The 14,355-nt window shown below is 41.2% G+C and overlaps 1 protein-coding gene across 1 annotated transcript in view; it reads left to right on the forward strand.

Moving 5' to 3' along the window:
- slc1a3a (solute carrier family 1 member 3a) overlaps positions 1-13,531 on the forward strand; it is a 15,740-nt gene extending 2,209 nt beyond the window's left edge. Inside the window, exons 3-10 of the mRNA XM_060054073.1 lie at positions 146-283; positions 7,782-7,986; positions 8,707-8,749; positions 9,618-9,886; positions 10,371-10,604; positions 11,201-11,395; positions 11,836-11,970; positions 12,789-13,531. Coding sequence (XP_059910056.1) covers positions 146-283; positions 7,782-7,986; positions 8,707-8,749; positions 9,618-9,886; positions 10,371-10,604; positions 11,201-11,395; positions 11,836-11,970; positions 12,789-12,996 — 1,427 coding nt within the window. The 3' untranslated portion in view covers positions 12,997-13,531. The remainder of the gene's footprint in view (positions 1-145; positions 284-7,781; positions 7,987-8,706; positions 8,750-9,617; positions 9,887-10,370; positions 10,605-11,200; positions 11,396-11,835; positions 11,971-12,788) is intronic.
- The last annotated feature ends 824 nt before the right edge of the window (positions 13,532-14,355 follow it).

Below are 14,355 nucleotides of genomic sequence, written 5' to 3' on the forward strand. Positions count from 1 at the left end.
TTCATAATATGATAAAGATAACGTGGCAATATCATGAAAATCGATAAATTGTGAAAGCTGATGCTAAATTCGTCAGACAAAATGCCCATGAATGCATGAATAAGGTCCAATCAACCCATGTGTAAATAAAACTTTCTCCTTCCAGGTATAATCCTGGGCTTCGGTGTGCGCCCATACCGACTGTCCTACCGCGAGATGAAGTACTTCTCCTTCCCGGGGGAACTGCTCATGAGAATGCTCCAGATGTTGGTGCTGCCCCTGCTGATCTCAAGCCTCATCACAGGTGCGGAGGTAGACAGCCCAACACCTGGGTGTGGAGTGTGGAGTGGAGACAGTTACGCACTTGTAGTGCTGTATGGCTTCACTGGTAGAGCGTAGAGCATTAACACAAACACCTGTGATAGCCAATGTGTGAGCCCACAGTATTGTAACAGAATTTGGATGTTAGAATCAGCCAAATGGGAATATGTGTACTTTTTCTATCTGTGTCTTTGGTTTGTTTACTCATTTGGACTCGAATGACATACCTAGCCCATAGCGTCAAAGACAAATGTAGCCCGACCAAAGCCTTGCAGGGTGACTAACTGTGATTGCCTCAAACATTACACATCCCAACCCGTGCATGGTAAACATGTGAAAAGTGGCAGGTTTCTGTGACAGCTTGTGATAGTGCTGATGGCCACACTGGACCATGGTGTCTGGGGGTGAGGATCAATGCAGACCCACAGGGAGCCAGCGTTATCGTTGTGCTACTCTCTCGACCTTCCAAAGACACTCCAGGTGGCAGAAGGAGGCCAGCTGTCTGTCGACAACTGGAGCAGTTTATTGGTCTTTTGTGCTGTGGGGGAATTGAATTATCAGGACCTCACAAAAAAAGAGAGTGGATGTTGGAGAAACACATGGTCAGAGAGAGGGGGGGCTTTGTAAGTGTGAATATATTTATGGTGTGTTTGTGTGTGAGTGTGTTTGAAGGTGCTTTCCGAGGAGCTATGTTCTTTCTGAGAAGTCACTGTAACTTTACTGGGATCATTTAGCGGTTTACAGATTTTCCCTAGTCATCATAATTACCGTGACAACTGTGTTTCAAACAGTCTTTTGAGTATGCTTGTTTTGGTGAGGGTGTGTGTGTGTGTGTGTGTGTGTGTGTGTGTGTGTGTGTGTGTGTGTGTGTGTGTGTGTGTGTGTGTGTGTGTGTGTGTGTCTCTGTGTCTGTGTGTCTGTGTGTGAGTGTGTCTGACAATGCCTAGCCTACACAAGTATATCAATGCCCAGTGATTGACAGTTGCTTAAGCCAATCCTCTTGAAAGAGGACTGGACGTTATGGCCAAAAATTAGCTTATTTTTGCTGCGATGCAGCATAGCATCAACATCGGCTTTGAGACGATGTCACATGAGAAAGACTGCTAAATGTGGACGCAAACAAAGAACTCGGTTCTTCAGTCACATCGTGTGTGTGCGAGTGAGTGAGTCTGTGTGTATGTGTTTGTGCGTGTGTGCTTGTCTGTGTGCGGGTGTGTGTGTGGTTGTGGATGTGTTTGTGTGTGTTTGTGTGTGTTGATGTATAACCATTTTAATCCTTTGTGGTATGGTGATCTCGTGCTAGGTATGACTCGGAGAGTGGTAGATGTTCAACACATGGTTTATTCTTAACAGAGACACAAGGTAAACGGGCTTGCGTTCTGGAGGTTGGTTCATGAGGCATCTGCCGAACACAGGTAAACAAACGGCAAATAGGCCACCCCTACATGTTCTAACTGACCCAAGTAAACCTTTGGTCGGTCTTGGCTTAAACGGAAATGGCAAAGTGGCCATGTTTGTAGTCTTTAACTATCTATAAAATCATTACAACTTTATATGGTGTTTTATGTGGTGAAGAAACCATTCATAACTGTGGTTAGCTTGAAACATGTAATCAGAAATAGCATAGACTAAAATAATTTACATAAGTGTCTGTGTGTGAGTGTTAAAATCATAATCTATGCCATATTTGTATACATTTCTACTAGCAATATATTTGACAATGTATATAAAATATTATTATAAGAAAGAAATAAGGCTGGTTAAAACCATAGATAGTTACACTTATTGACATCACAAAAATATATTTGAATAGAGAACTGAAATAGTAGAGCTTATAAAAACTAATCATAAATTCAGAAAAATTTAGGGAAATAATGGGGTGCTAGCATGCAAGGGGGCGGGAAAACAGCCAAGCGGGTGTTGTAATTCAAAGAACGAAAACGGAAAAAGAGAGGAAAAAGGGCACACCCTGTGTGGTTTGTCCAAATGTTGTTGCCTTACCCCAGCACAAGTCATTACTTGATGGCTGCGAGTAGGCACAATGTCTATTTCAATACATTCAAATAAATAAAATGAATAACAAATTGGAAATCTAAAATTGAATATTAGTGTTATGTAGGCTGTATCACTGTAGATTCTGGTAGTTTTGAAAAGTGTAATGAAAGGCACAATTTATGAATGGTTATCTTCTCGCAGTGTTAAGTTAACATTGCGAGAAGGTTAAGTTAAAGAACGTCAGAACATTATTTGGATAGCATACATTCCATTCATTTGCTGGCAAACACTTGGTCTTAAGGGCTAGATCAAGTGTCTCAAGACCCCCTGGCAGATTTGGTCCCCCCCCGAACGTTGACTCCATGGCTCCAGCCATGAGCCGTTATGTTCCAGTAGCAGGTTATCTATTTTGTTAATGATTTGTTATCTGGTTTTATGCTGAACTCCTAGGACATGTTTGGCTTTTGTTGAAAGGTTATTCATTGTGAAATAAGGCTTGAATGGAAATTGAATTGAATGAATGAAGATTACGTCACAGTAAAAAGTAACTGCTCACTCAGGTTCACCGAACTAAATCGGTTTATAAGCTGGCCATAATGATTGCCCTATCTATTTTTTTGTATCCATGTAAACGTTTATAATTCTTCTTCACCTAATTTTGCATTTTTCAATAGTTTGAATTCGCACACACATTTCTAATTATCTATGCTATACGAACATACCGGAAATAGGACTATGAACAAACACACCATTCATGGGGGCAATTAATGACTTGGGAGTGAGAAAGAGATTTTTCATATGAATCGAGGCATTAAAGTCAGCTAAAATTCTAAATGTGGAGGCTCTAGCCCTTCATGACGTGATGTAATAAGCTAGTGAGCTACAGAATGGTAGTGAGCTACAGACCCGGGGGTCTCTTCTATATGAAAGAGGGCCTCAATAAGATACACACATATACAAGTTGGGGCTCTAATCCTACAGGAGATTTCTTGCAAAGCCTCAGCAAATGCCCGATCTCTCACCGCGGGGCCTCTTTCCAAGATTTGAGCAGAAATCCTTTCCTGACCTTCAACCTAAGGATCCACCACACATATCTGATAAATGCACCTTATGTTTTTTTAAATCTCATAATGGCCATGACGAGGGCCCCTTTTCACCCCAAATATGAAAAACATCTCCACATGCCAGCGTTGTTTACACGCATTAAGGAACAAGTTTCTATATCCATCCCACTGGAAATTTGGATATTGAAACTGATGTTGTTGAAGGCCTATTCTTTTTAAAGTTAGAGCTCAGGCCCCTTTTTGTCCTCTCGAGATTGCTGTAGAGCTTACACACAAAAATTCTTATACACGTTCTCATGGGTCCCTGAAATGACTCCTCTGAGATTTGGACTTAGATCTCTCTGATCTGCTCCAAAGAATATATGCGAATAAAGGCTGTTTTTGTGACATAGCCTCTGAGAAGTCTGGCCCTTGAGATCGAGTTGAATGTGGTGCAAAAGGCTTTTTTGGAGAAAGGAAGTTCCTACTTGACAACCTCGTTCCAGTTCCTGATTGGGACCCCCACAACGATCCTTGGCAATCTACACCAATTATGTTGTTCAAGTAGGACAACTAGGGAGAAGAAACCAATAAGTCATCTTACATATAGATATACCAGTTCTAGAAGTTGTCCTCAGTGGAGCACAGACCTGCGCAAATTAATCTGCATGATAAAAGTGGGCAAATATGAGGGAGAAAGGGAGGGAGGGGGAGAAAAAAAATGACTAGCGAATAGGTCGGCACACAGGAAATTGATTGCAGATCAGGCAAACAATCCGGCAGGGAGAAGACCCAGGCGTAGAGGTTCGGTACACGGGTAATGCATTGGAAATAAGGCGGGGGTAAACGGGCAGGAATCAGAAATGCTGGGACGATTGATACAAAGAACAAAGAAGAACTGGCACAGGAAGGGAAGCGCGCTTACTAAGTACACTAGGAGGGGAATGTAAATGAGGCCCAGGTGAAAACAATTAAAGCGAGTGATTGACAATCAGAGACATGAGAAACATACGGACAGGGAGTGAAAAAATCAACACACCCCCCCCACACACACACACACACACACACACTGTTGTACTAACCAGAATTATTTACTGAGGAATACCTATTAGCGATATTGGTAAAATCATAACAAATTAAATGTATTTATCTGTGGTTTAGCGTTTCGATAGAAGGTTCGTAGGCCCAAGAACGAGTACAGAGGAAGAAGGACTGGGAAGGAACATAAGAGAAAAATAATCATGAATTTTATTTATGAACTTCCCTAGTGATCTATGATTAAAATAGAGACATCCTCTTCCCTGCCATTTCTCAGTCCTTTCTTTCGTAAGAATGGAATTGTTGAGGCTGCATCTGCTGTAACCTTGAAAACCAGCTGAGGAGTCATTGTGTTCTAGCGAGGCCAACTGAGAGGTCCACAGGTTTTCCCAGGCCCAGGCTGGGCCCAGAAGGAGGATTGGAGGATATAATGTGTGTAGGTGCATGTGTGTAGGGGGGGGGGAGTTGCTCGATGAATGAAAGAGGATTGAGGCAATCAAGATCAGTGCTGGAGACTAGCAAGGAGATGAGAGGGGTGAGAAAGTGCAAGAGGTACCAGGAAAGGGTTAGAGAGGGTCCGGGGGCAGGAAGAGGAGGGAAGAGGGTCTGTATGGCTGAAAAACACTGGAGCAGTGGGAGAGAGGGGTTGTAGTGCTTTAATTTTAAAGGAAGGGAAGTGAAAGAGAAAGGGGAGGATGTGATGGGAGAGAGAGAGAGAGAGGGGGGGGGGGGGGGACAGAGAAAGTGAGGGAGAGGGAGAGGGAGGGAGAGAGAGAGAGCGAGAGAGAGAGAGAGAGAGAGAGAGAGAGAGAGAGAGTGCAGTCCAGCTATTGGTCATGGATGAACGGCTTCAAATGGGGATCAACAGGCAATAACACAAATGAATGCATAAAGCCACACACACTGACCCACACAATCCCACACACTATACACGCACACAGACTTACAATACTGCTAAAAGAATGCATAGATCCTTGCGCAAAAGCCGGTGTTGGGTGTCTGTACGGTTGTAAATGAACATAGAAGCAATAATATAGCCAGGCACTTAAAAATACAACCTTCACTTCTATTGAGGGCGACTGACGTTCCTTTACAAATCCCCCTTTTCAAATCCTCTGATCCCTTCACTGGCAACAGCTTCACCAATTCAGTGGAGGAAGAAGTGGGGGCCAACCCTGGTGCAACATGACGTTAGTGTTCCTAACTGGGAAAGAAAGTAAAGATCGCACGGAAAAACAACATAACTTAGAGTCTTTAAAGTAGTGTTAAAATATGATACGATAAGTTTTCATTTATTCATTCAAGACATTTAATGAGGGATGAATGCAGACCATTGGTTAGGTGTTTTACCAGCAACGTGGTCTATGTATGCTATAAATACTATACTCACACTGTAGTTTTAACAAGTGTTTTTTTAGCAGGCATCTAACGAAGCCAGCAGAAAGTAGCTGTTAAATGCAGTATCAAGCTGAGGAATGCAAGTGAGGCTTAATTTGGCCGGCATAATATTGAAATATGTATTTATGATCCCATGTTATAGTATCCAATACAGTTTTGGCCAAATTAAAAGAAGATGGTCCCATTTTGCGTAGATTTACTGCTGCGTGACACTATGATGTTTCCTTATCAAAGAATGGTTCATTGAGTGGTTTACGTTCTGCCTCTGGATCGGTTTTCACAACAAAAACATGCCCTATTTCCCACTGGCAGAGGTGGGAAATAGGGCGAGTAGTTACGAAATGTTTTGTAACTACGATGGCAGAGTGACATTCATGACAGCTAAGCAAACAGACCAACTAAGAAACCAACATAGAAGACAGAGTCAATTTGCCAATAACATTTACCAGTCCTTACTTCACATGACCTGGGAGCTTTGGTTCTCCCCAGAGTATTGTTTCTTTTTTTCCCAGCAGGAAAGACCTGGATAGTGTTTCTACCTCAAAAGCAGCCCTCCTTCTATTCTCACAGAGCGAAGGGTCACATTGTCAGCTTGTGTATTATCAGTTTCACTACACTTTTCTCAGGCTTAAGTTTTCTGGTCATTGGGGCAGAACATTTTGAGGGAGATGAGAAAACAAAAGTGTTTGAGTTGTGAACTTAAGTCATAGCTGGAACAGTGATCTAGAAATAATTGTCATGTGTTTTTTTGTCATGTAATATTAAAACACATAACCAATGACTTAATGGATAAGGTTATTCTACAAAGCCAGACAAGGGGTCTGGACAAGGGGTCTTATGCCTTCCCGTTACCCCTTCAAAACAAGGGGGAGGGGTAAGGGGAAGGGGGAAGGGGTAGAAATGGGATTGGGCCTCAGTGACAGAGCCAAATAAACTGTACCTCTGCCTGACTCATCCACACCTAAGGACAAGGATCTGACTAGAGCTAGCAACAAATACTTATGTATTCATGTAACATTGGACTAATTCACATGCTCTAAACAAAGAGTTCACTGTTTTGTATTCATATAGCACTAGACTCATTGCAAAGAAAATGGGAATTCAACTTTCAAGAATTAGTATTTGTGTTTGTGTGGTGAAATGCTTTAAAAATCTTAAAATGTGCCAGTGTAGTTGAGTGACATTGAACAAATATTGAGCAAAACAAAAATACTAATTAAAATGGATAATACCACCAACACCTCAAAGTAACATTAGCTGTATTTTCATTTAACCTTTATTTATACTTGAAAAATCAATTGAGGGGTGACCCTCATTTGCAATGATGTCTAGTCAACAAATGCAAAGCAAAAACAACTATCTACACAATATACATTGCAAATACACCAAATATACAACAACTGATAAAGAGAAAAAACTAAAAAACAATTTGAACATTTACAGAGAGAGAGTTACAATGAAATAAGTGCTATAGCTTAATTAAAACAGTTAAAGGTAGAGTTTGGCAGATTTAAGATAATATTTCTAAATTGGGTGGAGGATATGAAGGCATTGATTTTAATTTGTTGCAGTAAGTTGTTCGAGGAGTCAGGGGCACTGAAGCTAAAAGCTGTCTTTCCAAGCTCAGACATGACTTGAGGAACATGAAGCATGAGCATGTCAGTGGCACGTTTCTGGAGAAGCCCATCTGACATTTTTAGCATGACAATCAAATAATGAGGAAGCTTCCCAGACAGGGCTTTATAAAAAATATGTGCCAACGCCAACGCGTCTTCCTTGAAGAGAGGACTACCCAGCCTTTCCAAATATGAGACACACTGGTGTGTGTCATTGGCATCTCCTGTGATTAAACTTAAAGCAGAGTGAAGAACCGAGCCCAGGAGTTCAAGACATGAATAATAATCATTTTCCTACTGAGTGTATGAGTAGAATGAGTATTATTATTAGTCGTATGATTACACTAAAATAGTAACAGGATGATTTTTCCATGATGCCGGCCGCTTGCAGGCATGGCTGCCCTGGACAGCCGTGCGTCGGGGAAGATGGGCCTCCGGGCGGTGGTGTACTACACCACGACCACCGTCATCGCCGTGATCATTGGCCTCATCATGGTGCTCGTCATGCACCCGGGGAAGGGATCCAAGGATGAGTTCGGCAGCGCACCCAAGATGGAGCGGATCAGCACCGCCGACGCATTCCTCGACCTTATCAGGTACAGGCATGGTTAGACACACACACACACACACACACACACGCACACACACACACACACACACGCACACACGCACACGCAAACACTGATACACATAGACACTGATCCACACAAACATAAACAGGTACAAAAACGTATGCTATACACAACCACATATACACACTATACACACACACAAACACTGATACACATAAACATATACTTATGCACAATAACGTATACACAGATATACAAACACACACACACACACACACACACACAAATACACACAAACATAAACACAAATACACACAAACATATACAGGTTCACAAACACATATACACGTATGTATTATCACACACACAGATATACAGTATATATATATACACACACACACACACACACACACACACACACACACACACACACACACACACACACACACACACACACAAACATGTGCACACATGCAAAAACATCCAAGTAACCCCCAACATGTCCACACCCTCACATAAATGCTCTCATCCACTCACCCATACTCCCCCGACACACTCAGCCCACTGCCCTCACGCAATCCAGAGACACACCCAAGCACTGACACAACAAAGAAACATGCACTTACTGGAAATCTATTACACATGGATTCATAAATTCATCTGCAAAATAATTTTGATGACTTTGGGTGAGATTGGGTGTGTATCGTTTTTCTGATGATAAGAAAACCTAACTTTCTGTTCCAGAAACATGTTTCCCCCTAATCTTATTGAGGCGTGCACCAAACAGGTAACTCCTCCAAGGTTTTAAAGACTCTGACCTTATCAAGGCATCTCACCCTGCTCTTATCCTCCCTCTCCTTCTACATTACGATGACTACATTGAATAGTGTTATCATTAGGACTGGGATGGTTTTTGTGTTATGATTTGATTTTCATTGTGACTGAGATTTTTCATATATTATAAGAATAAGGAGTTGCATAGAAAACCATATCAGAATTATGTGACTCCAAATATTCTTGCACTAATTATGGCTCATGAGAACAACCACAAATTACATAATTAATGGATTCTGATTGAAATTCGTACAATAACGACTGCTCCTTCAGATTAACTAAACCCCCCTGGCCACTATGTACAATTATCTAACTGGTCCACATCTGTTATGTGTGAGTCACATGGTTTAGAGGAACTTTGTGTTATTTATAAGTACTCCCGTTAATGTTAAGGATACCGCCGAAACTAAAACTATTTACCATTGAGAAATGCTTGTAAATCATAGATTCATTGATTGAATCTCACAATAAAACCACCACATATTAATTATAGTTTACATAATTCAGTTTGAAACATGCGTCATTGATACTTATTTGATACCAAATGAAATGCAGTTAAAAAGTAGTCTCAGTCCAGCTGACATACACTCATATAGATAAGGTACTGAGTATGACGATAAAAAAGTGCAATAAAAGCAAAATCACAGCAACAACAAAAATGAATATCTATACATTAATCTATTAAAAAATAATCGATGATCAAATATTTCAAGTGAGTAATCCCCCACGACCCAAAGTACATAGCTGGGATCCCGACCCCTTGGTTGGGAAACCCTGTCCTTATATGTCTTTGTTTTTGTATGTTGTCCACCTGATTCCAGTTCAAGACGCAGTACGCTAACAAAGTGGTCGTGGTGAGGATGACGGTGAACGAAACCATCTTCGGCCTCAACGGGAGCCAGGAGCTGACTCACGAGGAGATGGTTCCGGTATCGGGTTCGGTGAACGGGGTAAACGCCCTGGGCATGGTGGTCTTCTCCATCTGCTTCGGTCTGATCATCGGGAGCATGGGGGAACAAGGGCGGCCTCTAAGAGACTTCTTTGACTGCCTGAATGAAGCCATCATGAGGCTGGTGGCCATTATTATGTGGTGAGTAGACCCTGGAGGCAGTAGGACGAGAAGCAGGAAGTGGGGAAGGGTATGCAATGTTTGGATTGCCCAAAAATGTAGAAATAGCCAGATGATATGTGCGATCACTGAGAAGCATCCCATCAATGTTTGAGCAATAATATTTCCACTTGTGGATGGATGGATGGATGTGTGAATCGATAGATGGACAGAAGGATAGATGGATGAATGTGTTAATGGTTGGTTGGGTGGATGGATTGACGTGTCTTTGGATGAATGGTACATTCACATGTGAAAGAATGGAAGAATGAATGTATGGATGGATGTGTGGATTGATGGATCTATGAATGAATGTATGGATGGAAGTAAGGGATGCATTGACAAGCGTAGAAAAGGACGGAAAGATGCATGGACGAATGGTTAAATGGATGAATAACTGATTGATTGAATGATTGATTGACTGCTTGAAGTCACCAACATGTCCCTTGCTCCCCTCCTCAACCAGGTATGCTCCCATAGGTATCCTCTTCCTGATCGCTGGTAAGATCGTGGAGATGGACGACATCTTATCGATGGGCGGTCAGCTAGGCATGTACGTGGTCACAGTGACTGTTGGCCTGCTTGTGCACGCCTTGGTCGTCCTGCCGTTACTGTACTTTGCCGTCACCAGGAAGAACCCGTTCGTCTTCATCGGAGGCCTGCTGCAAGCGCTCATCACTGCCCTCGGGACATCTTCCAGGTGTGTTCCATGTTTGGAGTTTAAGGTGCATTGAAATGTCTCACTCAGTTTCTAGTTTCTACTCTTAAGTTTCACTCATAACAATCACAATAAGATTAAAGTTAGAGATGGAAACTTTGGATAAACTAGCTAGATTCAGGCCTCCCTCCAAAGCGACTCCCCTGGAACACAGGACTAGTTTGCTAGCTTCAGCCTAATCTGCCTAATCTTGTGGGAGAATCTGGTCATGTGCAATGAGTGCCTTGGCATAGAGCGGTAGCCGGGTAGGTAAATGGACAGACAGATAGCCATTCAATCATTTAGATTCATAAATGATTGGACAGGCTGATTACAGGCCTGCGATAGCCACATGTTGTTTTCCTTTTCCGAGCGTTTGATTTATTGATTGCTGTTAGGATGAAGTGAATTTCAATAAATATGACAAGAAATGATTCTCAAATAAATGCCTACCCCAATAAATGACCCATTATTTTCATGATGATAGGTAGTCATAGTCATGAAATTATTATGCAAATGATAATGTTATGAATGTCCTAACTTTGTTCTGTCTTTTGTCCATTCCCCTTGTATTATGTTCTCTCCTACAACCCTCTTAGCTCTGCCACGCTGCCCGTCACCTTTAAGTGCCTGGAGGAGAACAACAAAGTGGATAAGCGCGTGACACGCTTTGTGTTGCCGGTTGGGGCGACCATCAACATGGATGGAACCGCCCTCTACGAAGCCATTGCCGCCATCTTCATTGCCCAGGTCAACAACTATGACCTGAGCTTAGGACAGATCCTCACCATCAGGTATTACACACGATATAAGACATAGAAGCAGTCTGTACTGATTGAATACTGCCTTCTCTGATGCTGGTTACAAGCAGTTCTCTCCCCTCCTCTCCTGTTTCAGATTCTAAGACCATAATTTCTTTAATACTAAACAAATAATTGAGATAAAACATATATAGTTATTCATAATATAATAATTTTGTTTTTCTTGGTTTAATACTTAGTTCATAATAGTTCATATTACCTAACCAAAACAACAAAATATTGGCAACATCTAAACAATCAAAGCAAAACGTAAGTAATGTATTATACACTAAGGGAGAAAAGTATCTGAGATTTATGAATTCATTAATACAGATTATGAAGTGCATTTATAAATTAATAAACTGTAGTCATGAATTATATAGACAAATGTACAATAATGTAGAATGCTAATATTAGGTCTTTAACCTGCCCAGTATCACAGCCACAGCAGCCAGCATCGGTGCAGCAGGAATCCCACAGGCTGGACTGGTCACGATGGTGATAGTGCTGACCTCAGTAGGCCTTCCAACTGACGATATTTCACTCATCATTGCTGCTGACTGGTTCCTGTAAGTATTGGTTGGTTCATCACATCACTATTGCTTAAAAACATAATAAATCGTAAATGTTGCGAAATGGTTGTTTTTCTCAAGAAAGAGAATAAAATCATTGTCCCGCCAAGCTGCAACGGGTTGAGGTTGATTCTAAATGAGGGGCCAAGTTCCCTTAGAGGGATTTTCATTGGACTCAATATAGAGACACTCCGCCCACATTCCATGTCCCACTATCCATCTGGTTCTGATTGTGTCTGCATGCAATTCTTCTAAGAGGTCTAGAAGAAGTGATTTCACCCTGATTGTCTGAATCAGAACTATCAAATATAACCTTTTTTTTCACCATAATGCTGGAACTACTCAAATATTAGTATTTATCCTCTGCTCTCCTCCTGTCCACAATTATCTCTTCCTTTATCTTCTCTATTATCTCTCCTCATCGCTCCCTAAATCTTCTCATATCCTCTCTTCTTATTCTTTCAACTTTTCTCTGCCTCCCTCTCCATCCATTTCTTCTATCATCTCTCTTCTCACCTCTTCACTCTGTCCTTCCCTACTCCCATCTCTTTCCATCTCCCCTCCTCTCCTCTTTACTGTCTTCTCTCCTCTCTTCTCACTCGTCTCTCCTCCTCCCTGACCATCCCCACATATCTCTCTTCTCATCTTTCGTTTTCTCTCCTCCTCACCCTGCCCATTCCTACTCCCCTCTCTTCCCATCACCCCTCCTCTCCTCTTCTCTCCTCCCTGCCAATATCAACCGGCCTGTCCTCCCCTCTCTTCCTATCTGTTCTCCTCCCTGCACATCTCTGCCCATCCCTCCTCTTCTCCAACAGTGATCGGCTGCGTACCACCACCAACGTCCTGGGAGACTCCATCGGCGCAGGTATCGTTGAGCACCTGTCTCGCCACGAGCTCCAGAGAAAGGATCCCGAGAGGGGCAACGTCTCGGCAGAGGAGGCAGCCAAGAAACCGTACCAGCTCATCTGCCAGGAGAACGAGTATGACACCGCCAGGCCAGCGGACAGCGAGACCAAGATGTAGACAAAGACCATCACTTTTCTCGCCCAATTGACACATTTTATACATGAGAACCATTATGTTGCCGTGAACCACTGCTTTTCTTATTTTGGAGACAAAAACACCTGAACAGAATCAAATATGTTAATGTAGATATATATGTTTTTTTTCATGCATGCAGCTCTGCCAGTTGAACATTTCAAAACTATAACTGAATAAGATCTGGTTCATTGCATTACTGTTACTTCTAATGTAGGCAATAACTCGGTTTTGGTCTGCTGAAGAGTGGCGATGGTTGACTTGCTGAGGAACCTTGTATTTTGTGGATAAATACAACCTCTGATCATATAGTTTAGAGCATTGCTGGCTAGATTTAAAGAGAACAGCGAACAAAATACACTGCCACTTTGTCTTGCTATACTTTTTTTTTTTTGCCTTCAGAGAATACAGTTTGTTATACATGGCAACCAAAGGAAAGTTTCATGAGACCAACTTCCAACCAAATGTTTAATAGCTTTCCATTGGAATAAAATAGTTTTTATCCAAAGTTTTCCATAGACATTTGAGTTGTTGTTTTTTTTATATGGAGAAGGCTACATGGATTGCTGTCCCGAAAATGTTTTATGGAAATTAGAATTAGGATCTGTCTATTTTCCACATTGGGTCCAAATATGTTTAGACAATATATGTTTGCATCAAATATTTGCCTAAAAACTGAATAATCAAAAGTGAGAATAAGTATTGTTAGTATTCTTAAACCAAATAATTCAAAAACCCCAAGGAGGAGAAAGTAACTTTTTTTATAATTAGATAACTTTCTTTCCCTTCATTCCACACATTTGATGTATTTCAGTTCTGTGTATATTTTGTATGCTTATTATTCTTGCGCGATTTTAAATTAATGGTAAACAATAGTACATTTTAGAGTTAATATTTTCAATTGTAGTTGCTTGTTCTATATGCATTACGTTTTTTTTTTGCTCTATAATAACATACTTTTATATGATCTTATTCCATTTATTTAGCTTTTTTTTCTATTTCAAAATGATGAGTACAGAGGACTTAATAGAAGTTGTATAGAGAAATGTAGATATGGATGTAGAGTATATTAACTTTAGAAGTGAAATGTACAGGGTACTTGAAGAGGATCCTACTGCTTTAGAACTTGAAAACCAAAATGAGCTTGCCTTGCATTACTGGATTGAAATTGACTATTTTGTCTAAACACCCTGAAATTCTAATGTTTACAATGGCTGTCATCATTTTTTATCAAACATTATCTTTGTAAACCCCCCCCCCCCCCCCCGCAGAGATTTTTTTTTAAATAAAAAATGAATGATTAATAATTGTAGTGTTGATTGATTGTCTACATTCAAAACCCAA

The sequence above is a fragment of the Gadus macrocephalus genome, chromosome 6 (genome assembly GCF_031168955.1).
Source record: "Gadus macrocephalus chromosome 6, ASM3116895v1".
In the NCBI taxonomy this organism is placed as follows: domain Eukaryota; kingdom Metazoa; phylum Chordata; class Actinopteri; order Gadiformes; family Gadidae; genus Gadus; species Gadus macrocephalus.